This window comes from Prorops nasuta, unplaced genomic scaffold (assembly GCF_024137725.1).
Source record: "Prorops nasuta isolate Cenicafe-Biocafe unplaced genomic scaffold, Cenicafe_Pnas_1.2 PNAS00011, whole genome shotgun sequence".
Taxonomy (NCBI): domain Eukaryota; kingdom Metazoa; phylum Arthropoda; class Insecta; order Hymenoptera; family Bethylidae; genus Prorops; species Prorops nasuta.
The window spans coordinates 3,567,633-3,594,866 of record NW_027116808.1 but is presented as its reverse complement, the minus strand read 5'-3'; the positions used below and the strand labels follow the sequence as shown (position 1 = coordinate 3,594,866).

The window sequence follows — 27,234 nt, the reverse complement described above, 5'->3', positions numbered from 1 at the left end:
TTCCATTAAGTCAAAATACTGTTATAGTATTTAAGCAAATTCTTATGATATGTCCACAGAAAAAAAAAACATACGATGGGAAAAAAAGAGAAAGAAAAAACTTCATGTCAAAAGAAAAAAAAAAGATTGGACAAAGATGGGCACAATTAATCATATTTGATTTTAATGAACCACGAATTTAAAAAATATATACCTAAATGTAGATCACAGCGACCATTCACTATTGTAGTTCAATTGCTCCAGTCTTTATAGAATAAACATATGCAGCAAATATGTAGTACTTTTTTTTAAATTTTGCTTAAATTGGAAAATTTTTAATGGATCATAAGAGAAGAAATTATTAATTGAAACCTATACACGAAAAAATGTGTTTATATCAAATTGATAATTTGTTCGTACAATCTTTTTGATTGAAATAAAAAAGATATTGCTGTACAAGATAAGCTATATTATAATTAAGATTAACTTTTCAATTTAAGAAATTAATTTAAAAATAATTCATTAACATTTTTATTTAGTAACATACATCATATGTGAATATTAGAAACTAAATAATATAAAAACTAGTATTCTACTATACTTTATATAATACAATATTAAATGTATTAGAATCCATTCATATGTGAAAAATATTTTCAAGGATAATGTTAAGTATAAAAATTTCTTTAGTATTGCTATTTCAAAAATATCTGAATTATTCTAAGGGCAATTAGTATTGAACTACAATGTGAATGTGTGTCTAGAATAATACCATATATATCTATAATTCACCATAAATTCTGTATGCGTGATAAGTGAAAGTTGATAACTAATTATGTATCAGTGTCCCTGTTCATTTTGAACTCTCAATGGATTTAAATACCTCAATACATTTAACTTTCATTTATTTACCACTACTTATAGATTACCATTTTTATCTTAAACACGATGCCACTAATATGTAAGATACTTTTAAGAGTTTACTTTGATTATTTAATTGTGCTGTGGTATTAGGAAAAAGCTGGTTTCAACATACTACAATGAAATTTAATTCAATAAGATATTATTTCCAATGTCGCTAAGTATTTTGCAGGTGCAGTGCAGCATCAGCATCAATTGAGTGATAAAGATACAAATTTCATGAACAATTTTTACATTTCATTAAGGGGAAAAAAATAAGTGTAAAATAAGCATGTAAAATAACTGACTGGTAAATAAAGTTTTTCTTGGCTTGTGTAAATTTCTGTTTATTCTTAGAAACTATTTTAAGCCTAGATTTTTACAGCACACAAATGCAATTACAAGCATCAATGCAGAAAACTTTCATTTATTAACATAATAAAACGGCACATTAGATGCTCTATACAGCTTTTGTAATCATCTGATGATGTCAAAAGATTAAATTTTCCTTGCTTAAATTTATATGTTTAATAACAAATATAGCTTAGATAATACATTATTTTGATAGAAATTTTAGCGATATTATATGAATATGATAGTAACAATAGATTTTAATTATTTAAGTGTCAAATTAAAAAAAAGAAATCTTTCGTTTATTACAGGGAGCTCACCAATTAAAATATCTTAGAGCACAGATGCCAGAAAAGGTTTATCTCTCCATAACTGTAAGAGATATTAAATTTTTTGCATATAGAGTCTTTTCGAAATATTTTACTATTATAATTCACAGAGATCTTATGCAAAATTTAACTTTCATATTTGTAATAAATATATGGAAGATAAACATTTTCCTACTTGCATGCTTTGGAGCTTTACAAGTGGGCAGACCCTATATAATTTTAGAAAATACACATAAATAGTCGTTAGTTGAAGTTTCCTTACCGTCAAATAATTTTTTATAATTCAAAGGAACCGCGCTATTCGGCAAATACCCCATCAAACGTTGGACATTGGATGCCTGGATACAATAATATGTATATTTATTATTATATATACCTATACAATGTGACATGTTATCGTTTCCAGTTCCAGTTATTTCAACGCCCAGCGTTGAAGGGTACTTGGCGAATAATGTAGTTCCTCCCTAAAACATATTCACAAGATAAATATCATTTATCTTTAATTTTTAATAGGGGAAGATGCCTTCTTTGGGCCATCTCACTTTTCCAAGTGAAATGAAAGTAAATATATTCCTTATACCCATTTTATTATTTAAAATATTGATAATTAAAATTTCAGTGTTGATGAAAATAAATAACTTATCTTGGACTATTTTCATTATAATGTTACTTTTTCCATAAGCAAAGTAATATTTGGATTCTATAACTTTCAATTAAGATGAAGTATCGTTTATGTTCAAAGTTCCTATGAGAAAAACTTGTTCGTTACAGTTCATGGAATTACAATTAATTACTTATATCAATGTCAAAATACATATCTCAGGTAACGTCGTGGTCGCCTATCTTTTGATCATTTACGAGTACCAGTAGTAAAGTCGCCTTGCTTCGTGCGTACATATTGTTATGAAATAATTCGTATTAAACGAGTATTTTTGCATAAATAAAGTTGTTGGGATTTTTATTTTTCATTTTATAATGAAAAGATAATTATCAGTTTTAAGAAACAAAAGACTTACAATTTTACAATCACAAATAAATGATCAAATGTATGAGTCGAGGTGTCTGCCTTAGGACAAATGACACTTCGTAAGAACGATTTTGTGTCACGATATTCTTATATCTCTGATATTATTTTCAATTTTTTAAATTAGTTCAATGAGGGAAAAGAAAAGATTCAAATGTAGGCCCAAGGCGGGACATCTTCCCCAGCATAGCCTTTATAAATAAGCTTTACAATATAGTTCTTTTCACATCAGATTCCTAACACATTTTATATTTATTCTCATTAAAATATTACAATTTTACGGCAACGAATTTCATTAATAATTTACAGTTTTTTACCTTCAGTTAATGTCTCTATTGAATTAAGTCAAGTTATTCAGAATTGTATCTGTAACAGTAATTTAGATAAAATTGCATTGCTTGTTTCATTTTTAATAACAATAATTAAGAATTGTAATATATGCAAGACTAAAAATCTTCCTTTAACTCGCTTACTCATTAAAACTATCAATACTTATTTTACATGCATTTCCGTGCAATTATTTTCTGGTCTCTAACAATTGATAGTACCAATACAGATACTAATATACTCTATTCTTATTGCACAATAAGGTACGAGGTGAATTTCGGTATTTTCAAAATAATCGAAATTTTGCTTGAACTACATAAAAAGCAAAAACTTCAACTATTTAAATTTTCAGTTTAAATCACTTCTAACGAATAAAATATACTTTGATTGCATAGCTTTGATACACATCCACATCCTTTTTAAATTCTTGTCAATTATCTTGGTCTAAACGATATAATTGAATATTGCATTATAATGAAGATTGACTAGTGTACCATTTGAATGGTACATGGCTTTCATTCGAAAAGCAATAATTAATGTTAACATGAGTTTTGCTCAAGTGTCTCAAGAATCGAGTTACATAAACTTTCAAGGTTTGGTTGTGTCGTACATTCCGGGTGTGACTTTTTTATTAATTTTATTATCTCCACTCCACCTTCCTTGATTAACATTCTACAGTATCGTTTTGCTGAAACAATAATATTTTAAATAATTTATAATCAATCATGAAGGATCGGTCTTCTCACCTATTGGTAAAACGCAACTGATTAGTAAAAATTAAAAGCTGTAGAAAATTTTAATTAAATTTACTAAGTGGTTACCGATAGGCGGAATATTCGACCCTTAAACGTAAAATATCGAAAAATACTAACGATTCTTCGTACAAACGTGGTGTATAGCCCATACTGCCCACAATTGAACAGGGTATTCTAGCGTGCAGCTTAAAAGAGGAAAGAAGGGCTTAAAACTTCGATAAGCTACCATTTCTCCTTGAGGAGCTTCCCAATTTACTACCGCATATCCCAATTTGGATAAAACGTCTTTTCTAGAAGGTTGTGCAGGGGCTGTAGGCCAAGCTTGAGCTCCATCACTGAGAAGATGAGCAGCAATTCCAGCTGCGAAGTATGATACATCAATGTGCCCTGAACCCAATAATAAATAAAGCATTGTTATAAAATGGGGCTGCATAAGCCGCGGTCTTAAATGAGCAACCTGTAAAGAACAACAACTTTTAGGTAAAGAATATGTTATCACTCTTAAATTCGATACAAACCTCAGCAATATTATTTAACAGCCCAAGCACTTTTGTTTCTATACTAGATTCGCCCTGGAAAATTTCAAGCACGTCTAGAAATAATTTCATCCCACCAGCATTAAGGAAAACATTGCAAGTTGTTGCACTTTCGTCCGTCAAGTTCCATAAAGCGCTCAAAGTGAACTTCATTGTGATATCCACAGATTTTGCTTGTAGTCTTGACCAAATCATTTTAAGCATTTTATTTATATACTGAGCTTGAGCTCCAAGCAAAGATGTCTCCACAGTTGATATCTTTGCTGCCAATATAGAACAAATTGCCACTGACATCCTTTCCATTGGTGCATCATTAAAAGCTGACAAACAATTCATCACTAACTTTGCACATCTATAAATTAAATCAATAATGAGAAATGTTGCTTTATCATTTTTATAAACCTTCTATATTTTACCTATATTTGTCAAATGAGACATCCTGAAGTATTCTATCACTGCATAATATTAATAATGTATTCTTTTGTAACTGATAATGATTTGGATACGTTTCCATAGCAATCAAAGTTAAATCCACTATTTGTTTCAATATAGACGGGTGAATATTAATTGCCAATTCCCCCTTTGTTAAATTATAAAGACAAGCTGTTGCTGCCATTTGTACTCGAAATTGTTGTGGATGCTCCCTCATTCCAGGTAATACTAATTTTATAACATCTACTCTCGGCTCTAAAAAATTTGGTGTTAAACGGAATAAATTAAATAGGCATTTCTGTACATAAATAGGTCGAAATGTATATCTTCTAAGAGCTTCTAATATCTGAGTTTCAGATGCAGTACCACTGACCTATAAAACATGAAAAGTATTCTTGAAAGAAAATGGTAAGGTTGATAGAAATAAGTTTACAATATCCAAGATAAAAAAACTTACAACAAGATTAGGTTGATAATCTTCATTATCTGGGTTTATTAAACTATCATCATAGCAAGCATCTGTATATACAAGTCCTAAGAATCTTAAGTGTGTGTGTGCTTTAATAAATTCTTTCAAATCTTTTGCATCTATTTCATCTTTACCTGTAAAAAATCCATATTTACTAATTTCTAATAAAATTGAAAAAAAATTTGTTAGTTAAAGGAACAAATATGTTTACTCATTTACCTGATAAATCTAAATATATTAAATATGGCATAGTTTCAACGGCTTTTAAGAAATCTGCTATTTTTGGTTTTGTTGGAGCAAACATTTCAAAGGCATGAGTATATTTTTCATCAGATATATCCAGATTTCTTATTTGATTCAATTCAAGAAGAACGCTAATAAAATTTTCATTTTCACCAATCTTTAAATTGTACATTGTCAAAGTTTTTAATCGATCTTTACATTTCTTCAAAGGTGTAATATCATCTACTTTTGTACATGAAATATCTAAATTTTCTAATAGAGGTAAATCTTCCACAACAATTTCTAAACCATGCCGATTAAATTCAGTTCCAGATACATTCAAAGTATGAAGTGACCGTAATTTGCTCAAAGCAACTACAACACAATATCTGTAATAAACAAAAGAAAACATATATAGAAATATATAAAAACCTTTTATATGACTATGAAACAATCAATAAAGTTTCCACTCACCTTGAACAGTCCATAAAACTGCCCTTTGCAACACTTAATGATCTGAGATTTTGTAGGCTCCAATCTCCCAGACATCCTATAAGATCATTAACAGTTATTTTTAACCCATTTACAACTAGATTTACAATTTTATGCTGCTTAAGAATCTTTAAACCCTTAGTTGATAATGCTGAAGCATCTTTCAAGTTTACATGCCTGAAATTAAAGCATTAATACTTCTGTTATGTGTTTGGCATAAATCAAACAATGTAACACATATATTTTAGCCATGAAATTTACCTTAACCTAGTAGACTTGGAATTAAAGAGTGTTATAGTTAAATCCGATAGAGTTTTGTTCTCACAAAGGCTAGTTAACAATTGTTCTGATATCTCAGCAGGCAAAAAAGCATCTGGATTCTTAAAGCTAAGTGTAGTGGTTACATTTAATGCACCATCACCAGGTAAAGCACGTGTCTTGGTAGCTGCCATAGCGTCACCATTGTTATCTGCAGCTGAACAATTATTTTGAGCTGTAACATAAAAATTTTTTATAGACATACATTCTTTATTTGCACGATAACCTGGTCATTTTAGGTTTATCTTCCATCTAAAAACATATACTTACAGCAAGTAGGAGTAGGTGTTGAGCTTAAAGGCAATTCATTAACATCACCATAATGTACCTCACACAATGCTAAAACATCATCGCAAATAAAATCTATACAAATTTCTTGAAGACTCCTTGGTGATTCACACATTTTTAAGCCTTTGAGAGGTATAGCCGTACAAGTAGATGAGCGCTCTATCGAGCGCGCCATCCTTTTATTCTCTAAAATAAATTATTATACATGTATACATATATATATATATACATACATATACATATATATTCATAGATATTATATAAGTGTTATATTAATATTATAAACAAATAGTCACTCCTAGAATTTAAGAATGTTTTAAAAAGTTTACTAATTAAAAGATTAAGTTTTATTTACTTCAGCATATTTATGCTTACATCTGAATGTTATAATGCTTTCAAAACATTTTGGTAGAATTGCTGATGGATTTATAGATTTATAAGCATTTTTGTCTGTTTCTAATCTGCATACAAAATCTTCTTCTTTCATATGTGTGTATAGATCTACCCCTGTACTGAGAAAACATTAATAAAAATATACCTTTTTGCAAATATTTAATCTATTACATTTGATACACTCAATTTTTACATAATTTGCATAGAGCAATGATTAAACTCAACCACAAAGTGTAACACATTATATATAGCAGTTAAAATAAGGAGAACAAGTTATAGTGTAAGATACCAATGGAAATAAAAAATTATTAATTACAAGTAGATTGTAAATTTGAAAAAATTACTATTATGTAATATCAATATTACTACTTAATGGAATAAACATTGTATATACCCCATATAATAGCTCTTGCGTTTCGTCTATCGTGCATTTAATTAGGGTATATACACAAATAATCCGCTGTGATGTTACGAAAAAATGCCTATCATTTCGAGACAAGTTCAGAAATTTCTTAATCGTACCTTGCAGTTAAATAATAAATGCTATTGATCGGAAATAAACACTTAAACAGCCGCGAAGATACAGCATGCTCTTACCACTTACCTGTAGAGAGACAGCCATATTGAATAACTTGCCAAATGTCAAAACAGGAGGAAAAACCAGTGTTCTTGCTTGGTTAGATTAGAAGATTAAACTGATTAGATGACAAAAGTTCAATGACAGCCTCATATTGTATGACAAATCTTGAAAAACTTTTCTTGATTTTCCAAATCTTTCCGCTTTCTACTTGTTTTAAATAATATATAAGTAGATCTATAGTTCTAAGCAGATAATAAATTAGGTTGAAAATATTGATCAATTATTTCATTAATAAGCCTAATTAAATCTTTGACACATTATAAGTGATAAATTTAATTCAAAATGTATATCCTATATATTAATTTGATAAAATTAATCTCAATGATATTGTTTATTTAGAAAATAATAAATATTAATATAAATTGGTTGTGTATTTATTTATATATAAAAAGAGAATATTTATAATTTTATTATTACTTACCAATTATACAAGTTATTTATTTATTTTAATATGAGTTATACATATGTATTATTCAAAAGTATCTGAATGACAACATGATAATTTCGTCTTGGTCATGTGATTATAATCTTAAATTGTCTTCTGGAAGATTTATTAACATAATTTTATTAAAAATAATTGCTAATATAAACTAACAAATAGCTGTTTCATTAAAAAATTGTATTTCTAAAAATGCAGCTATAATTAAATATTCTATTTATTTAAATCATATATATATATTTATTATTTAACAAAATAATTAAGTTATTCTCTAGTTATACTTACCAGATTTTGATAGGAAAAAAAATATTTTTATTATGATTTTTATCAACCACTATAAGCCGAAAATGAAAAAATAGCAATGAAAACGGTAAATATAGGTAACAGTTGATAATATTCTTGAAACTATTACAATTTAATAGATTTTTATTGTTTTTTATATCATGATACATAAATATAAAAAATATAATTGTTAGGTTGGTAACACTATAATTTTTTATGTAAAGTTGGTAAAGGCGAAGATGAAGCGCAGATAAAATGAAGATTAGAAACTTGGAGGTTCCAAAAAAGCGACATTATATCCTATAATTCCTATAGAGACCGTGCACACCAACACAATGATAGCGAAGTGTCAATGTATAACTGTATACGTATAAATAAATTACACTCAAAAACTGCGAAAATTGGCCGATAGTTTGCGCTGATAGTATGCATATACACCAATATACATTCTTATCTCACTGTCATTGTGTTAGTGTGCACGGTCTCTATTAGTGATGCCCAAATGGTCCAATTGTATCGATATTTTGTATCGATACGTATCGTACACAAAATATTGATACGTTCGATATATCAATTACTGTATTAATATATCGATATATATCTATACACACAACTTACAGACTACAGTAATAACAATAACCTACATGTTTTTTAATAAGAATACAAAAATCTAAAGAAAATATCTATTATCTATTTTGATTTTAGTGAAATTAAAAATTTACTCATGTAAGAAATGAACTTAACTGTTACATGTAGGAGTTGGTATGTAATTATTAAGAAGGAAAAATAAATTGGACTGTTTAAAACACATCGTTTCTATTTTACTTTAAACTTTATTTAGATCAAAATAATTATAAAATTACTAAACCTATAAAATAATTAACCTTTTACATTACATCCAGTCTTCAAGGGGCAGCGAGCTTAAGAATAGTAACTGATGTAAGTGTTCTCCACTCAAACGATTTCTACTTTCTGTTACTATTCTACCTGCTTTTGAAAAAAGTCTTTCACATGGCACTGAAGATGCAACAGCTGCCAAATATTTTTGACCTAATTTGCTTAATGCAGTATTATTCATTTTCCAAAATTGTATCGGACATGCATCAATATTAATAGGCAACTGACTCAAATAAAATTTTAAGTCGTCAGGATATTCTCTTGGATTAAAACTATGTCTTTCTTTGGATTGGTTTACTAATGTTTGATGATATAACCAGAAACTATTATTATAATTAATATCCACAAGATTATTCTCATCTTCTTCGTTTAGAATTGTACTGTTAATCATGGTTGCTATATCCATTATTATTTCAGAGCAAGCATCTTTATCATTGAAGTGAATGGATTTGAATCTAGGATCCAAAATGGTTGCTTTCGCCAAAATTGTGTCCTTTTCTATATTTTCAAATCTCATTTGAAATTGTTCCAATAGTAATTCTTTCATATGATTTGCAGTTTTTGTTATAGGTTGTGATAACATTAGTGTTTTTTGTAAAGTATTTATTACGGGTATTACTTTACTCGCAGTTAGGTAATATTCTCCACTTATTATTTTTGTGGCTTCCTTAAAAGGTTTTAAGAGATCAACTAACTCTTTTATTATTTGTAACTCGGTTGCTGTTATCATCATTGGAGCTGTAGGAATGTTTAAAAGTATGGAACCAATTTTTTCCGATAACTCAATAAACCTAATCAACATATCGTGCATTGAGTTCCATCGAGTATCGACAGATTGTATTAATTTTAAATCTGAAACTGCTCGAAGATCATCCATGGCACTCACTGACTTTTTGAAAAATGTCACAATTGTTTTTATCTTTTTACATACAGAATTTATATCATTATTCTCTACAACTTTTGCTGGTATCAGATTCAATGTATGTGCAAAGCATGATAGTTGTTTGTCTGCACCGAAGGCATCTTTTACAGCCTTTTTGATATTAGCACCGTTATCACAAACAACAACCACTATGCTTTCAGGATTAATTTTCCAGTCATCTACCATATTTCTTAACCACATTTCAATGTATTCTGAGCTATGCCTTTCACTCAATTCGGTTACACCTATCATTACGGACTTGTGCTTGTTATTGTTAATAAAGTGGGCTGTCAGACCAAGGTAAGCCTTTGTGTTTAAGGGATCAGTCCATATGTCGGTGGTTAAAGAAATATGTTCTACACCAGAAAGTTTCAGTTTCATAGCACTGGATAAGACATTATATTTTTCTTCCATAAGAGATGTAATCGAATTTCTAGATGGAATTTTATATAAAGGTGATACTATTTTCATAAATCTTCTAAAGCCTTCTTTTTCCACAGTTAGAAAGGGCATATTATCCTTGGCCAGCATAAAAACCAAATTATTTGTAATGTCCACTGCTTTTTTACCTCCCTCTAATATAAAAAATATAAAGACATACAGAAACACATCTTAAATTTATGAAATATGTTTTATAGCTTTTATCTTACCTTGAAACGAGTTCTGCCGAAGTAGCATCATGTCAAGTCTTGGCTGCTTTACCACTGGGCTAATTGGTGTAGAATCCAATTCGGAGCAAGATGAACAAGGTGGAGATAAATTATTTAATGTATTTGGATCATCAGGGTTATCTGATTAATTGCCAGTTTCAACCTAATAATTTTTAAATTAGTAAATAAACAGTAAAAGTATAAATGATGAGTGACATTATAAAAAATAAAATATATACATTTACCATTGTTATATTTCGTTTCTGACCAGAACTTTCACTCATATCCAGTTTCGGATGTGATCTTTCTAGATGTAGTTTTAAATTTGTGGTATTACTACCCTTTACATCCTGCTGGCAAATTTTGCATTTTCCACCAATATTTGTTTTAATAAAAAACTTCCAAACTACACTTTTCGGAGGCACTATAAAATAAAATCAAACTTATTTAATAAAATAATTTTTTAATTATAATTTAGTTTTAAAAATATAAACAATATAAAAAGAAAGGAAGGTTTGTATGAAAAGGAAAAATGCGTACTAATGAGGGAAACTGCGACACTAATTATAAAATAAGCGAGGAGAACTTTTACTATATTTTCCTGAAAATTATAAAAATAACCTCATGATAAATTAAATAACTCCGTTAAACTTATAAAAGTAAAGATGTATTTTTTAATTACTCTACCTTATTATTTTTTATGTAACTAAACAATCATTTGATATGAAAAATTCCTAAAAAATAAAAATAGTTCAGTTGATTTAATAATTTGTACAATTGTACATGAATGGATTTTTTTTTTATATGTATAGCTTACTAAAATATTGTGCTTCTATAAGGCAGAATGTAGGATTGTGTACGTTATTTGAGTTTTAATTCGCTAAGAAATTGAAAAATTTGATATATTGAATCGATTCATATCGATATTCTGATGTATCAGTAAGCAAAGTATCGATACAAAATATCGATATATCGACAGTAAAATATTGATATCCCTAGATATCAATATTGTATCAACAACACTAGTCTCTATACTCTATAGTCGGCCCTTGGAGCTCCCCGTTGTAATTTGGAAAAATTCAGGGCTGGAAACCTTAGAATTTGAAGACAATAAAGCAGTAATCTAGGTAGACGGTAATTCCATGCGAAAATGATAAATTGTTATAATAATTTATCTAGTTTTACTTCAGAGTGTCTTCATTTCAAGCTCCCGAACATAAAAAATGCTTTTTTGTTTTCAAATTCTGAGGTTTCCAGCCCTGAATTTTTCCAAATGACAAGGACGCCTTATTTACTAGGCAAGGAATAAGCCAATCACAATGGGAATAGCGATGACTATATTGAAATCTCTCATTGTGATTGATTAATTGTTTAATGCTACAGTTTGCTCAATACTATACTTTAGTATACTTTAATTACATTACTACAAAGTGACACTAACCAGCATCGTTTTTCGCACACTGTTCTGACTGTTCCATCTTTAATATTATTAGATTTGTGGCGGAAATGTACATTTTGTGGCTCGCGTCCGGCGCAAATTCTTTTTTTGTGGACACGTGCAACGCGTTATTGGACTGGTTCAGCGCTGATCAGTTTATTTCTATCTGCAATTGATCATCTCGACCAGGAAAATCAGTTTAACGATGGTAAATATAATTCCTTCGTTTGGTACGATAAATAGTATACAAACTGAATGTAGGTTGAGATTTAAATACCTTTTATGACATTTTTATAAACTCATATTTTATAGGTTATGCGCTTAAACTTGCTTATTTTTCGTTCGGTTTATCCATGTGATTATTAATTTAAGCACATTTTTTTAAAAGGCTAGCACTAAGGCAGATAATCCTGAGAAGCCGGGACAGGAACAACCACCTCTGCATCGTATCAGAATCACGCTTACTTCTCGTAACGTACGTTCCCTTGAGAAAGGTAAGGACTTTAGCATATAAAATAACTTAAATGGCTATTCAATAAAATTTCCATTAAAAGAAACAGCTTATATTTAGTTGTAAAATAGTAATCATTATTTGAATACATTAAACTTTGCAGTATGCTCTGAGTTGATAAACAGGGCAAAGAAGGAGAAACTTAAAGTCAAGGGACCTGTTCGCATGCCAACCAAGATTCTTAGGATTACTACTCGTAAGACTCCTTGTGGTGAGGGCTCCAAGACTTGGGATCGGTTCCAAATGAGAATTCACAAACGAGTGATTGATTTGTACTCTGCATCAGAGACTGTCAAACAAATCACAAGTATTTCCATTGAACCTGGTGTAGAGGTGGAAGTTACAATTGCTGATGATTAAACCAGTTCATGTAACTGTAAAATTTTAATAAAATCATGAAAATCTAAAAATTGAACAAATGAATTTTTATTTATCGATTTGAAAAAGGTCATAAATATAAATATATTTTTATTCCTTGTTAAGTTTATTTGCAAAATTCTATGGTACATAGTCCATGGTAGTACCATATGTTTCCAAAATTTGTATTTAAACATCTGTTGCTTCAGTAAGTTAAATTTATGTTATATTTATGATTAGATTAGTCTTCCTCCTGAGACTCCTCATCATTTTTGTCATCTTCATCTATGTCGTCGTCTGCACTAAAGTCTCCATCTATTCCTTCCTCCTCTTCATCATCATCTCCAGCCACTTCAGCATTTTCCAATTCTGCTCTCTCCATTTGTCTAGCTAATTCAGCCTCATCCGTAGCAGTTACTACTTTAGGCTGTAAAATATCAAATTTATATAAAAAAAACAATAGAATAAATAATATTATACAAATTTATAAAGATAATCTTACAGCCATTTGAATGTTAAAAACTCCACCCAAAGATGTTATTTTTTCTTCAATTACTCCAATAGCATCATTTAATAATTTCAAACCATCCTGTTTTTCTGGTGTGGATGTTGTCATGACTAAAAATTACACAAATAGCATAGACTCAAGAGATACTTGTAAACAATCATATCTATTGAATATAAAAAAAATAATTTATACTCACCATACAGTGGAGGAGCAATTAAATTGATTTTAATTGGAAGCTCTTCAGTAGAGAGGGCCAGTCCTGCTTTCAAAGCTGTCTTTACTGCATCAATTCCTTCATAGCCATAACAAGCTACCTCTACATCTGCCCTAATTTTAACAGGTTGTGAAGTAAGTTTACGCTTAATGTTATTTAACAAAACTTCTTTTGTCTGTTCATCAAGACCACACTCTGCTAAAATAGATGGATCTCTGTAAATGAGAAATCTTTTTAGTTTTACTGGGCAATGATATGTTTTGAGTAGGTAGTCTTTTTAAATTCAATAGGTTTTCTTACAATACAGATTGCTTAAAGAAATCATAAGCTGATGCCTTTTGCTTCTTATATTTCTCCTCGAAATACCATGCTGTTTTTTGATAAAGTTCTTCCAATTGATCATCACTAGTATAATGCAATAACTCAGCAACGTGTCTTAGTATTGAGTTAACAGCTTTTGCTTTAGCATATCTCTCTGTACATTTTTCTACATCTTCAGCTGACACACGACGTTTACTCAAGTCAATGTAACCTATGATATTAAAATTATTATATAGTACTAGCTAAATGAAGTTATATTTTGTATGTACCTTTCTCCTTGTCGACTCTTATAACTACAACAGGTTCAGTTTTGCCTACTCTTATAAGCTTATTGATGGACCTAATACGTCTCCTCGACAATTCAGAAAGCAGTATCATACCCTCAATGTTATTATATTCTAGCAAATGAACATATGCACCCATTTCAGCTATACTTCGAACATTTACCATCACTACGTCATCCACTTCGGGATATTTTTCTTTATAAAACCGACAGGATAATACCATTTTGACTGAAACAAACAATTGTCACAATTTTAATACATATATTGACAAATTGTAGCAGCTTCATTTATTATAAATCACGATTTAAATCTCTCTGCATCACGGTAAACATGAGAAAGAGGTTATCTTCTAGGTTAATAAATTTAAAAATCTAAATAATATGACAGTTCTGTGTCCCCACTCACCTTTATAATCGTACGAACACTACGATAATGTTAATTATTATTTACAGTAATAGAAATTTTTTCAAAAAATTCAGTTTTTACAAACATGTGCAATTGACTGAACAGACAAGAGCGACAAGAGAGGGGGGTGACACTGCCGTGTTAAGAAGTGGGGCCGTGATTGCAGCGCCACCTAGGAACTCTGAGATTTTTTGAGGAACTATAACGCTGCCCCATTTCGCCTATGAGAGTGTCTGACTGTCTCCCCCCAGAGTCACCTCACAAGCAAATCAGTGAAAGAGACATACATAGTATAGTGTGAATACTGTGAATGTATGAGAGTGAGATGACTATAGCAGACTATAGCTTTAGTACACTCTATAGGCAAGAGACTCCGATTGTGTCTAGAGACGCCTCGTTTATGCTACATGCATAGGATTATGGAAAGGAATATCTAGTAGTTTTTTCGAGAAAGTATCATTATTGGGACTAGTTGGGACTGACCACCCACAGCCCGGGTCCGAAGTTTTTAACAGACTAATAAATTTATTTTATCTCGATTACCATGTTCATTCAAGTACAATAATTTGAATACTTTCTACTTATAATTATATATATTTTTAATGATTATAAAGCATATGAAGAAAAGGAATAAAAACAAGTCCCATTTTTATATTGTATTGTTTAAAGCTAAGGGTTTATTTACAAAAATATTTACAATTGTGAGGAAATATTATAATTATCTATGGAATGGCATTAAACAAATAATGCTGTGTCATATCTTAATTACTTACTACTTAAATACTAATAATTAACTACGTCATTATATATAAAAGAAATAGCAAGTAATCAAGAAATATCAGAGAGCCATCTAATATATATATATATATATATATACTAAATCCATTTTCTCAGAGAGAGAGAGAGAGAGAGAGAGAGAGGAGCCACGATTACTATCTAATTAATGATTTTCAAGGAGCAAATAGCCACCTGATTATCCGGAGCTTTCCCAAATGGTTTTGTTCCGTCAGGAGCGACATACTTGTTCACTTGATAAGTCAATACTGTTTCGTAGCCATAAACATCCGTGCCTAATTGCTAAAAAAGAAACAACAGCATTATATAGATAACTGGCAAAAGCTTTTTAGATTATATTGACATTGAAAGAAAGAAGGAGCAATGGTGTGGAAGAAATTATCTTACATATAATAAGAGAAGAATTTATCGTACCTGTGTAAGTGGACTGGTGTTGGTAGTGAAGATACCGATAAAATTTTTTTCCTTAGCTAATCGCAAGCAATATTCCTCCATTTCGCCCATCACAGTAACGTTCTCGGCTGGACTGAGGTCCTCGCTGGTGGTCATCATGAAACTGTGGATAATTTGGTTTTTGTCCTTTGGCAATTTAGTTTCTCTGATGGGGGCCTCGAGGTGATCGAGGAATTCAAAGACGATCATTAATTTGGAGTCCAGGACGAGTTCGGGCTCGTCCCAGACATCGAAATTCAAGCCAATCCCGATGGTTCTGTCGTCAACTGCGGATTTAACCGCGAAACTCAATCCTTTCTCCACCAAAGCCGGCCATAATGCTTCCATCATCTCGTAATAATCTTCCCTCGAGACATCTGGCATCAGCCACTGCTCCAGGTCTGCTTTCGCGTAGAAGCTCTCGGTAACTATTCTGTTAAATTAATTGGAATAACAATAATTATAGCCTATATATACCATAGAAGAGATTCTCACTGGAGATTAATACTTACTGTATCGCGTCTCGCTTGTGGCTGTCGTTGAGGGTCTCGAAATAATGCTGGTCCTCCTCCATTTTTTCAACAACTACATCGTCCTCCGAGCATGTCCTCATGCGCCTCAGGACTTCGGCCAGTGTGGGTGAAGTGATAAATTCTGTTATACCAATCTGGTATCCCTGGTCCCTCAGTTTGGTCACGGTGTACACGGAATTCAACGAGTTTCCGCCCAATTCGTAGAAATTCGAACTGGAAGTGACCGTGGCTCGTTTGCTCCTACCAATAATCGACGCTACAGTTGGGAAGAGAACTTTAGCTTTCGGAAGATCCTCCACTGGTACTCCGGTGAAATCGCAGCTGTGGCAATGGTAGTCGTCTGGAAAGAAGAATTATTTAAATATATGTATATAAATAAGAAGGTAACAAGATTAATGTTTCTTTTACCATTATTTAATTCCAAAGCCTCGTATTGGCGCAGCAAAGTTTGTCGATCGGTTTTTCCATTGGTCAAAAGAGGCATGTGGTCCACGATGATCACGCGTGGTAGCATGTAGGGGGGCAAAATATTTTGCAGAAAGTTTTCAATTTGTGAATCTGTAATTGAGATGTCCTCCTTGATTGTCACGAAGGCTAAGAGATTCTGCAAAGAAATTTGAGGATTTAATAGAAGGTCTTCGATTATTTCGGCTGATATTAAACACGAACAGAAAATACTTGTATTTACCTGTGAGAGCTCGCCAGGCTTGTAGCAAAGCACCACAGCTTTATCTACTGCGGGCGCCCTGTAAACTGCTTTTTCTACTTCTGCCAGATCCACTCTGTGACCTCTGACCTTGATTTGAGAGTCGACCCGTCCTTCGTACACTACTACGCCCTTTACTATTCTTGCGTAGTCGCCCGTGCGAAATACTTTTGAGAATTCTGTAAATATATTTTATTTTAAATTTATAAATTACTTCACACTAAGGCTGAGTAAAACAATGAATTTATTCAACTAAAATTTTGGAATTTTCTTCAGTTCAATTCTTTCAATAGCACCTTAGGTGCTCGTGTAATTAGAATGTTTTCACTTATCCCTTCCTTTTTTGACCATCTGGTGAAGAAATTGAGAAATTAAAAATTGATGAATTGTATTAAAAAATATTGGCAATTGAAAATGATGGATTAGGCTAATCCACGTGCTGTAAAACAGTAGCTCAAATATAGTATTTTATCCAAGAGTTAATATTGAATGCAAAATGGAGTAGAGTGGTGGAAGTAAAAGAAACACTGGAGAATAATCAATAAATGATACTATCTAGCAACAACAATAACCTCGACACACCTGGTAATATCAATCAGATGTATATCTTAAAATTTTTTGCAGTAAGAAAAGTCATCACACTGTTTTGTTAATAAGAAAACCATTCCTTTTACCATTAAATTAATAAAATACATAATTTTGTTTATGAGACTTTGAGAGAAAAATAAAATTTGCAAATTTAAATCCCCAATGAGTCCTATTATCATTTTCAGAATTTTTCCATCGACTCGTAGCACATATTAGTAAGCAATTACTTAAAAAAACTAGAACAAACACACGATAATGATTCTTGCACATTAATTTTTAATGAGTGGCAAATCTATATTTATAATTATTATTCTTTTTTGCCACGACTCAATTACATCGCTACAATGAATGATTTTCAACAAAGTTATACGAAATCGAACGTATATTTATAGAGGGATTTGTTTTCTCGTCAATTATCAGAGCTTACGCAGGAAAAATAATGGATTCATTCGAGAAGTTATTAGTCAGATTGTCTGATTATGCTGTCTTCATTGGCAAATTGCTGGAAACTATAATGATTAATGAAACGAAGGACGCCAAACTGGTCGATTGTTATAGATAAAGAGACTATTAGAATTAAGAATACGTTCGCATTTGAGGTGTCAAGGCTGTGGATTTCCACAAAAGAATTTCAACAATTTCTCAACTGACCAGGATCGATGGCTCGAGGGTTGTCCAAAAACTTGTAGGAATCTCGATCTCGAAGGTAACCAGCTGCCAGGTTTCTTCCAGCTACCAACAATTCGCCAATTTCTCCTTGTGGTACCAGCTGCATTTCTTTGTTCACCAAATAAATTAAACAATTATCCATGGGTCGGCCTAAAAAATATATAATATTTTTCTTTAAAATTCGTTTCAATTTATTAATTTTTTTTTGTACCAATGAGTTTTGTACCTATAGGGACTTTCTCGAAACCCTTGAGCTGCGAATAATCGTTGATAAGGTGATAAGTGACGTCCCCCATGACCTCGGTGCTACCATAGAAATTGGCCAAGGTCTTGTTACCATCGCCAAAAGCTTGAAAGAATTGCTCGGCCAAAGCTACTGGCAGCGACTCGCCAGAACAAATCCAAAGCCTTAGCGAGTGCAAGATATCCTTCGAGTCCTGATGTGTAAATTATAAAGAGAATAGCAACATTGTTAAAATTCAAAAGTTTCGCTGATTTAAATGGGATGAAATATTTGCGTTTTATACAAAATGTCCTATTAATTCTGTTTTCGATGTCAGTTAAAATTAAAGTTTGTTTTCGAGCGTGTGTGCATTTGAGAGCTATAGAGAAGGAGAGGGGGGGGGGGGGGAATATAGACACGTGTACACCGACGCAACGCAGTAAAGTGGGAATGCAGTCCTGTATACACATGCAAAAAGCACGATAAAAAATTGAGAAAATTAACGATAGAAAGGGTTGTTGGTAGGTTTTTCAACCATTTTTTCATGTACGCATACAGCATCGCACTCTCATTTAACCATCGTGGTTTTCTTATACAAGGGGCCCACTCATTGGGATCAGTGCAAAAAAGCATGGTTAAAAGTGAACAATTTAATTTGGTTTAAATGAAATAAAATGCTTTCTGCCAAAAAGTGTCTTTTGAATTCTGTTTGAAAAGTCGAATAGTCCAGATTTTTCTATATGTCTGTACACGAGAGAAGAGCATATTCATTGATATTAATGTGATTCAAGCCTGGAGAGATGCATGAATATAACATGTAATGAAACATGTGTATAAGAAAAAAGTAATGGTCGTTTAAGATTCGATCGATACGCGTCGTTTGAAATCAAGTCACGGCTCGGTGCGCGTGAATAATCAGTATTTAGTATATCTATCCGCGTTAGTCATAAATCATTATTTTTATGGAGCGATCCGTTATTAGGGTAACGGAAGAGAGTTATGGAAATCGTGCTCGATCCACCAGTTTTTAAAGATTCAATTAACACCTAATATCGCCTTCTGCAAAATTCTCTAAATTGTTTCGAATAATCGACATTATTTCCCGGTGGTAAATAATCGATCCTGAAGATTTGCAAAATTATCAGTAATCAAAATTTGTTATCTGCAGCGATGCAAAAATTACTTACACCTGTTTTGTTTGAAGAGAAAATAAAAATCATTTATAAACGCAGATATATCGTTGTGTGTTTCGAGTATCCTCAGTGACATTTTCGCAACAGCTGAAAAAACTCGAAAATTTTCCTTGTTTTTTTATGGAAAAGTGTGTATATAAATATATGTATAGACAGAGTGGAAGAGGGAGGGGGGGGGGGGGGTGAAAATGAGAGAAAGACGCAGCGAAGGTCTGAGATAAGGATGATTCGTCGAAGACGTAATTTTTTCTATTACTCATACCAGTCACCCGTGTCAAAAAATAAACGTAATTGAAAAGTCAGAACGTGACGTCAGACATTATTGTACGATGAAGTAACGTAGCGTTTATTCAGGAATACGAGTGGTTTGTAACAGTTGTAAAGCGGGCGTGCAGGTAAATAAACATTTTTGCAGACCGCCCATTAACGATTAAGGCGTTGAAAAATAAATCAGATAGAAAAGAGCAATAAAAGATATCTAAAAGACTGCTCGAAGCAACTGGATCAAGGACAAATGGAGGCAGGATCGCGTATATAGGAAAATCAAAGTGAATCGAGTTAGGAACAAAAGACAATAGACTCGCGGAATAAAAATGGCCGGTTCTTGCGTGATTTTATGACGAAACGATAAAATGCCTATGTATTCAAGAATTTCAAACGAAAAACTCTGTTACAATGAGGGCGTCGCTGCATATTTTCCAGCTGGGCGAGGAAAACGCCTCTTTTTTTTCTTCCACGCGCGCTACTTTCAAAGACCAGCGATTATCGCTAATCACGATAATCCAACTGGTTTGCAGACTTTTTCTTCTTTTTTTTTCGCGTCGAATGGAAAAAAAAAATGTCAGTCCATGGGGCTATTTCCCGCTTGAGTAGGTCGTAGCCGATTTTCTCGCGTACCCGATCGGGTTTCGCGGGATCGGAGCGTGGAGAATTATGATAATTATAATAATAATGATAGCGTGACGCGCGCACTTGCCTGAAGACTGGCGTACATCAGCATCGAGCGGAGGAGGGAGGGTACCAGGACCAATCGTTGAATCTGATGCTTTTGCAGGACCTGGACGAACCTCTCTGGATCCTTCGTCACGTGTTTTGGTACCACAACCAAGGTGCGACCTTGAAGAAGAGGGCCCCAGATTTCAGGAACGCTGTCGACGAAGGTCAGGGACGTCTTGAAGACGCAACGTTCCTCGGTGGAGTCGTAAGGCAACTCTCTCCATTGCCAACTCAATCGATTCAACAGAGTGGCGTGTGGTAATAGAACACCTTTCATTTTTTCGAAGACCAAAATATTATGAGGCTTGAAATTTTGGTGTTTTTTTTTTGTTTTAAAGAAATATTTTGGACAATTTTATCAACTCACCTTTGGGAACTCCTGTACTTCCGGAAGTGTACAGGACGATGGCCAGCTGCTCCTGAAGATCCTCCAGTTCCAGAGGCTCCTCCTGCTCGTGCATCGCTTCCTCGAGGATCTGCTCGAACGTCTTACATAATTTTCCCTCGTAAATGGACACGTCCGCTGAAAAGCACCGGTTATCAAGGTTTATTTTCAGTGTAGCGTGTGAAAAAGAAATAAATGAGTGTTATATTTCCTAATATAAGAGAAAAAAGGAGTCTTGCACTATTGATTCTGCATTGGGTGTTGAGAATTACAAACGAGAGGTTTTATATCGCATGGCGAACTCGAGGAACGCGATGATCGTTCGACGAATTAAGCCAGCAGTTAAGATAAACCATCGAACGAGATGAAATTATTGTTAATTATTATTGTGGAAATTGGTAATTGGAAAAATTAAGTAGCGTAATAATTGGTTCCTGGTAGACTTTGTACAGTTATAACAATCTTAACGATCGTCGAGACGAGATGATCCGCCATTTTGGTACCCGTTGATTTTCCAAGGAAAAAGAGGTTTGCGAAGAAAAACGAGCAGTTTTTGTTTGAGAAAGTAATTCGGGGGAATGAACGACGCTCAACGATCGATCGGCGTTAATTATTGTAACCGTTGATATAATTGTGCGATGAAGAATGCTCCGAGGAGGATTAAAGGCTGGAAAAATCGGCCGTAACACCATGCAAATTGAAATATAGATATGTGCGAAGCTTCAAGGATTTCACGAGCGCAATTTGCAGGAAAGAAAAGCGTAATTGCTCGAGCTTGTTAATTATCTAGTTTAACGCGAGCTACGTTTATATTTAATTATACAAACTAACTACTTGGAAGGAGTCAAAGTGTCTTAATGACTCTCCGCATACAATTATTTAAGGGAGGAGTTATGACATAGTATATATACGAGACTCACTAATCGACATAGTTATTAAACATTATGTAAACACACATATCTGTAAATGTAATTTTCCAATGATATATGTATATCATTAAACACAAATTAGTTTATATTACTACTTCCTCCCAATCACCCAGTACAATATTATAATCACTGATGCACCACTAAAATTATAGCAAAAAATACAACCAATAAAACCCAACTACTTCGCCTGAATTATTAATTACAATTACAGAATTACCAGTAGCTATTTATAAAATTTCAAGAACAAATTAAAATGTAAGGTAATAAAGATTACAGAAGCCTTCCTTAATAATAATCTTTAACGTTTCAGTTTCTTCCTATTTATTATAATTACAGGATTTTAAATCACTGTACCGAGCATTATAAGAAGAAATCGAGTCGTGGAAATCCAAGAATAAAATAGTAATGACTTACATCCTTTCTCAACGATAACCATTAAAGGCTCCGCTTCCCGAAGGACGTGCTTTATCCTGGAAGATGGAAATTCGGCGTCTAGCGGCAAATAAGCCATTCCAGCTTTAAGAATGGCCAGCAAAATTGTGGGCAAACGATCTGAAGGCATCAAACACACAGCTACCAGTGGCTGCCTTTTATCCTTCGAATTATCATAATTCTTCAGGGCTCTTGCAAGCTTATTCGTGATTTTGTCCAGCTCCTCGTACGTCAGACGCCTCTCGTGATTGTTTTCATCTGTATTTGCAAAAAAATTACCTTTGCATTTATCAAAGTTTCCTCCACATTGTCTTCTGCAATCGTCCCTAATATTAACAATATTAAATACCTTCGAACAAAATTGCAGTCCTTTTGGCATAATCGGACGCAGCTTCGGTAAACAAGGCATGAACCAATTTCTTGTATTTCCTCTCGGTTTGCAAACCCTTCAAAACCGACAGTTGCTGAAGAGTACCCATCTGTCAACAAATTAATTTTGAAATTAGTTTAATGACAAAAATCCTTGTTCAATAATCAGTATTATTTTCAAAAAATCACAATGTTGCTACCGTTTTAAAAATTATTTTTTTTGCTTATTATTATTATTATACAAATGAGATAATGGGGAGAGCTCGTGAATTGTTCAGTGACGTCACACGCGTGTCGCAGGAGTGGTACGGTGCAACATTGTTGGAAAATTACAGCAGTTTTCTCTCGCATAGTGCGTGCAACGTAAACGGTAAAAGTCATCAGCCTATTTTATAAATATCGTTGGCGATGATCGGGGGACCAATGACCAATACGCGCAGAACGCCAATGCATCAGCCACGCGTGTCATTGGATGCCGGAAAGTTGCGTAATTTATGCAACTTTATTCTCCGCTGAATCTGACAATTAGCCTGGCATTTCGCGTGTTCGCGCCAAACCAGATTCTCCAACACTTTTATAACGTTCAAATCTTTCACGCTTGATTAATTCTATACAATTTACGCTACTTTTTCCAGACTTAACTGCTATTTTTCAATGAAAAAAAAAACTGGACTGTGATATCAATTAAAATAATTATTGGATAAAACTTAAGGATCTAATTAATTTGAATCTTAATAAAATTTTATATTAGAATGAATTTTCTTGTTTAATTTAATTCTTTTATGTAAAAATATTTATTATTATATTACCAACAATTAATTAAGTTTTATTGAAATTATCGAAGGATAAACATGGGGTGAAAGTTGAACAATTTCTTGTCAATCGACGTTTCAACATCCAGGTTTGAATTTGCACGTTTGAATCGTAGTCGAGTCGAGAGAGAATTATTTAAATAGTAGGGGGAGGGGGGGTACTATACGTATAAAAAATCTTTTCAATAACACAAACTTATCACACGTACGGAATAATGAAGATAATTGAGTAATGCATGAAAAGATCAGGCTAACCTAAAGAGAAATAGCAAAGTGGCACAAATTGTACAATTACCTCGAAAGCCTGTGTGTGTGTGTGTGTGTGTGTGTGTGCTTCAAAGATAGCAATAAATTTTCATGAAATTTAGTGTTAAGAGAAATTTTGTGGCTCGTTAAAAAGTTTATCTAAGATCGTGTTTAGAAAGAAGCAATATAATTTGTTGGGCAATGTGTGAGAAAGATTCGAAGGTGGCAAGGTGAGATTATGAAACTGTACAAACGATTGTTAATATGGTAACAGATTTTATCAGAGTTAGAATCGCGATGAATACAAGCGTGTAAAGAGGTATCTTGGTCCTGTACAGTATGAATAAATATTTTATCCTCTTAGTGATATTAATCTACAAGAATTATTCGAATAAATTATAGAATAAAATCTGTAGTATATAATTTACAGTGACAAAAATTGTGTAATCTTTATTACAAATAATTAACTAATAAATAATATACTGACAACTGACCGATAAGAATCTGTTTTATTGATTATGCACAGTATAACTTATCAAATAATTTATTAACAAACGCCTAAACCAATTCAAGTTTATTTTTATACAATTGAGTACAATTAATTTTGTAAAAAAAAAAACAAGATAAATACAAATATAGTATTATAGGATCATGGTTGAATTTTGCAACTATCCTACCACGAGCTGACTAATTTATTAACGGAGCCTGATTTTTTTTTTATGTCGATGGCGTTTGAGTAGTGGAATAAGAACGTTGTCCTTTTCGCGGTAAATTAAAGGGTAAACGTGAGCGAGGAGAGTGAAATGACTGCTTGGTCGATGGCGAGCATAAATTGCGCAATATCCCGTTACGAAAAATCCGATAGTTGGCCAACTAATTTATTAACGATAGAAAAATATCTTTCATCGACGAGTAGTTACATGAGAGCGTTATATTTCAGGGTGGGAGTAAATGAAAGGGCAAGAGACTTAAAAATAGCAGAGATTAAAATTGAATTGTATATTTTTCCAGTGGCGACAAATCGAGCATGGATGGTTTATTTCGTTGGTCCTGAATGATTTTACTGCTCGAAAACCGAAAGAAGCTGCAGTCACGTAGAGTGTCCGCGAGAATGATAGAAAACAAAAAAATGCAAATCCTGATTGATCAGTGCAATCAAAGCAAATCGTTTCCACGTAAAAGATTAACCAAACGATTGGAATGGTTAGCTCTGCCATTTGCAAGAGAGTGAAAAGGTTTCTTATTTTTTTCACCCATGGGAAAAACCTTGAAGCCATTTTACTTCGACTAAAACGTTTATTGTTCCTATATACATAACTTCATTTTCGAATTAAAGCTACTCGCACAAAATTTATTTATTAATTTCGAGAATAATCAAATTTTAATTATAAAAAAGGTGTAAACCATTTTTTTTATCAATTTGGAAATAATGCAATTGCGAAAGGTGCATAAAGAATCAACGTAAATTGATTTTCCATGCATTGTTGAAACAATTGATTAACAGCTGTAACGCCAACTCTTTGCGAGAGTGCTTTATCGATTCGTTCGTTATGCATTTTTATCAATGATTTGATATTATACTCCACGTGTTAATGTTAGTCGTACGTTTGACGAGCTCGCGATGGAAAACAACTGCGAGAAACTGTAGGAAAAATTTCGTATGCATTTATTCGCGATCGAGCAAAGCAATTAGATCGAAACCACGAGCGTTTAGTCGATGCTGATCGATAAATAAATGAAAAGTGACAGATGAGGTGTTTATGGAGATAATATATGTTAGTGAAAACATCCCTGGTTAATATGTGTATTGATATATAAATTATAATTGTACAAGTTAATGTAGAACCTGATGGAAAAATTATATGGAGTTATGCAATAATGATCGAGTCAAGAAGACATAACTATATTCTATTGAGATGATTTAACAAAAATAGTTAGTCAATGTATAACAATTATTCTGAAAGCTTCTGTAAAAAAAAGCAGATGGCGTTGTGGTTTGGAACAAATTTTAATCATTTTGCTCATTGTAGGATGAGAGTCTTCTCCATATAAATAATTTTTTAATTGTGGATTAATTAACTATTGTTCAACATCGTTCAATTGTATCACTTTATTTTTTTAATTAGAATATCTAAATGAGCGAAGAAATCAATGACATAATATTTATGGATAAAGAAAAACTATCCGATTTGCTGGTACTGTGAAAAATCTTTGAATTGTTTAATTTAATAAATTTTTAATAACTAACAAGGAATTAATACTCGATTTTTCTAACTGACGCGAGAACGAGTTTCAGTCGAGTGAAACTGCAGTCCAACAAGGCTAAACAAATATTTAACATTATTCCTAGATTTCTTCTCTCAATAAACAATTATTAAAAGTTTCTAAACTTTTAATATAAAAATCACACGAATAACTGTGTTGTCGAATTTCCAATTGCTCGATAAGATTAATCAATTTAAAAAATAAAATTTTCTATCAACAAATATCCACAAAAAGAGTTCCAACACTTGTCCCATATCCTTATAAAAAAACCCCAGAAGTCAGAATCCGCGATAAAAAATCACCTCACCTTTTAAACCACAAGTTTTGTTCTTTCTTCCACTACAAGAAGACTCGAGCGTCAGGCAAATCCCGACTAATCGGAGAAACCTGCACGCACAAGCACTTTAGCGGTAGCTCGACGTTTACAGCACTACGTCACAAATCAGAAAAGTTCCTTTCACTGTACTCGTCCACGTTTGAACAGTCAAATGTCACCAGCGATTATTTTCCTCACCAAAACGACTCTCGCCAACATGGAAAATCTCGACTGAGACTTTTCTCGAGGAAAAATGCAAGAAAGAATAGTTTGAACTTTGCACTGTAATATTTTCAGCAGTATTGACTTCGATTCTAGTGGAATCGGACGAAAGGACGAAGGAGGAACGAAACGGTGACGATGAGGATGGAAAATTGTTGTTTGGATATTTGAAGTTTCGATGAAGACTGGATTGGCTGGCGCGAGAGAATGTCTCGTCTCGTTGACGTAGCAAGAGCTTTTATATGGAACCGGTGCGGAGAACCCTGAATTGTTCAATGTTCGTCGTTCGCTGTCCTACCACCACAGCAACGCGACACCTTTTCTCTCCCTTCCCAAACACGTTCTGACTCGGCTCTTCCTCTTCTTCTTCCTCTTTTTTTTTCTTACCCCCTCCCCCCTCCTCTTTATTATACCAAACTGTCATTCGTTTCCTCCTTCTC

At 32.7% G+C, this 27,234-nt stretch overlaps 5 protein-coding genes across 11 annotated transcripts; 1 reads left to right on the top strand and 4 right to left on the bottom strand.

Moving 5' to 3' along the window:
• Positions 1 to 496: 496 nt before the first annotated feature.
• LOC136777525 (protein zyg-11 homolog B-like) lies at positions 497 to 7,996 on the bottom strand. Of its 5 annotated transcripts, none has more exons than XM_066733878.1 (12): positions 7,877 to 7,996; positions 7,420 to 7,637; positions 6,778 to 6,934; positions 6,405 to 6,608; positions 6,078 to 6,309; positions 5,799 to 5,993; positions 5,322 to 5,713; positions 5,091 to 5,236; positions 4,618 to 5,006; positions 4,184 to 4,553; positions 3,783 to 4,122; positions 497 to 3,598 (listed from the first exon to the last, which is right to left on the bottom strand). In XM_066733878.1, exons 4-12 carry the CDS (start codon positions 6,595 to 6,597, stop codon positions 3,450 to 3,452), a joined length of 2,406 nt encoding a protein of 801 aa, XP_066589975.1. In that variant the 5' UTR covers positions 6,598 to 6,608; positions 6,778 to 6,934; positions 7,420 to 7,637; positions 7,877 to 7,996; the 3' UTR covers positions 497 to 3,449. The 5 variants fall into 5 exon arrangements, with proteins under 5 accessions (XP_066589975.1, XP_066589972.1, XP_066589973.1 ...); XM_066733875.1 differs by having other exon boundaries at positions 6,798 to 6,934; XM_066733876.1 differs by having other exon boundaries at positions 6,798 to 6,929.
• A 993-nt stretch (positions 7,997 to 8,989) lies between these two features.
• LOC136777794 (zinc finger BED domain-containing protein 4-like) lies at positions 8,990 to 11,668 on the bottom strand. 3 transcript variants are annotated; one of them, XM_066734383.1, is made up of 6 exons: positions 11,463 to 11,668; positions 11,333 to 11,379; positions 11,186 to 11,246; positions 10,891 to 11,069; positions 10,646 to 10,808; positions 8,990 to 10,570 (listed from the first exon to the last, which is right to left on the bottom strand). In XM_066734383.1, exons 5-6 carry the CDS (start codon positions 10,674 to 10,676, stop codon positions 9,069 to 9,071), a joined length of 1,533 nt encoding a protein of 510 aa, XP_066590480.1. In that variant the 5' UTR covers positions 10,677 to 10,808; positions 10,891 to 11,069; positions 11,186 to 11,246; positions 11,333 to 11,379; positions 11,463 to 11,668; the 3' UTR covers positions 8,990 to 9,068. The 3 variants fall into 3 exon arrangements, with proteins under 3 accessions (XP_066590480.1, XP_066590479.1, XP_066590481.1); XM_066734382.1 differs by lacking the exon at positions 11,186 to 11,246; XM_066734384.1 differs by lacking the exons at positions 11,186 to 11,246; positions 11,333 to 11,379; positions 11,463 to 11,668 and having other exon boundaries at positions 10,891 to 11,117.
• Positions 11,669 to 12,133: 465 nt separating this feature from the next.
• Positions 12,134 to 13,013, top strand: RpS20 (ribosomal protein S20). Its single transcript, XM_066734387.1, has 3 exons — positions 12,134 to 12,291; positions 12,472 to 12,577; positions 12,698 to 13,013. The coding sequence occupies exons 1-3, from the start codon at positions 12,289 to 12,291 to the stop codon at positions 12,952 to 12,954; spliced, it is 366 nt and encodes a 121-aa protein (XP_066590484.1). The 5' UTR covers positions 12,134 to 12,288; the 3' UTR covers positions 12,955 to 13,013.
• A 38-nt stretch (positions 13,014 to 13,051) lies between these two features.
• eIF2alpha (eukaryotic translation initiation factor 2 subunit alpha) lies at positions 13,052 to 14,822 on the bottom strand. Its single transcript, XM_066734386.1, has 6 exons — positions 14,684 to 14,822; positions 14,264 to 14,506; positions 13,974 to 14,205; positions 13,656 to 13,888; positions 13,454 to 13,569; positions 13,052 to 13,378 (listed from the first exon to the last, which is right to left on the bottom strand). The coding sequence occupies exons 2-6, from the start codon at positions 14,499 to 14,501 to the stop codon at positions 13,193 to 13,195; spliced, it is 1,005 nt and encodes a 334-aa protein (XP_066590483.1). The 5' UTR covers positions 14,502 to 14,506; positions 14,684 to 14,822; the 3' UTR covers positions 13,052 to 13,192.
• A 514-nt stretch (positions 14,823 to 15,336) lies between these two features.
• Positions 15,337 to 27,100, bottom strand: e (nonribosomal peptide synthetase ebony). Its single transcript, XM_066733936.1, has 12 exons — positions 26,564 to 27,100; positions 22,914 to 23,043; positions 22,547 to 22,822; positions 21,186 to 21,341; positions 20,799 to 21,088; positions 18,633 to 18,843; positions 18,389 to 18,556; positions 17,132 to 17,328; positions 16,852 to 17,047; positions 16,423 to 16,783; positions 15,893 to 16,343; positions 15,337 to 15,760 (listed from the first exon to the last, which is right to left on the bottom strand). Exons 2-12 carry the CDS (start codon positions 23,041 to 23,043, stop codon positions 15,620 to 15,622), a joined length of 2,577 nt encoding a protein of 858 aa, XP_066590033.1. The 5' UTR covers positions 26,564 to 27,100; the 3' UTR covers positions 15,337 to 15,619.
• Positions 27,101 to 27,234: the final 134 nt, after the last annotated feature.

What these genes read in the sequence shown, in the direction of transcription:
- LOC136777525 (XM_066733878.1), bottom strand. Translation starts at nt 6,597, where the DNA reads ATGGCGCGCTCGATAGAGCGCTCATCTACTTGTACGGCTATACCTCTC. An exon ending in TCCAAGTCTACTAGGTTAAG is followed by an intron (nt 5,994 to 6,077) that starts GTAAATTTCATG and finishes CTTTAATTTCAG; the next exon opens with GCATGTAAACTTGAAAGATG. An exon ending in AGTTTTATGGACTGTTCAAG is followed by an intron (nt 5,714 to 5,798) that starts GTGAGTGGAAAC and finishes TGTTTATTACAG; the next exon opens with ATATTGTGTTGTAGTTGCTT.
- LOC136777794 (XM_066734383.1), bottom strand. Translation starts at nt 10,676, where the DNA reads ATGATGCTACTTCGGCAGAACTCGTTTCAAG. An exon ending in TCGGCAGAACTCGTTTCAAG is followed by an intron (nt 10,571 to 10,645) that starts GTAAGATAAAAG and finishes TTTTTATATTAG; the next exon opens with AGGGAGGTAAAAAAGCAGTG.
- RpS20 (XM_066734387.1), top strand. An exon ending in CGTACGTTCCCTTGAGAAAG is followed by an intron (nt 12,578 to 12,697) that starts GTAAGGACTTTA and finishes TAAACTTTGCAG; the next exon opens with TATGCTCTGAGTTGATAAAC.
- eIF2alpha (XM_066734386.1), bottom strand. Translation starts at nt 14,501, where the DNA reads ATGGTATTATCCTGTCGGTTTTATAAAGAAAAATATCCCGAAGTGGAT. An exon ending in TTCTTTAAGCAATCTGTATT is followed by an intron (nt 13,889 to 13,973) that starts GTAAGAAAACCT and finishes TCTCATTTACAG; the next exon opens with AGATCCATCTATTTTAGCAG. An exon ending in AATTGCTCCTCCACTGTATG is followed by an intron (nt 13,570 to 13,655) that starts GTGAGTATAAAT and finishes TGTAATTTTTAG; the next exon opens with TCATGACAACATCCACACCA.
- e (XM_066733936.1), bottom strand. Translation starts at nt 23,043, where the DNA reads ATGGGTACTCTTCAGCAACTGTCGGTTTTGAAGGGTTTGCAAACCGAG. An exon ending in GACTGCAATTTTGTTCGAAG is followed by an intron (nt 22,823 to 22,913) that starts GTATTTAATATT and finishes TTGCAAATACAG; the next exon opens with ATGAAAACAATCACGAGAGG. An exon ending in GGCTTTGGAATTAAATAATG is followed by an intron (nt 16,784 to 16,851) that starts GTAAAAGAAACA and finishes TCTTCTTTCCAG; the next exon opens with ACGACTACCATTGCCACAGC.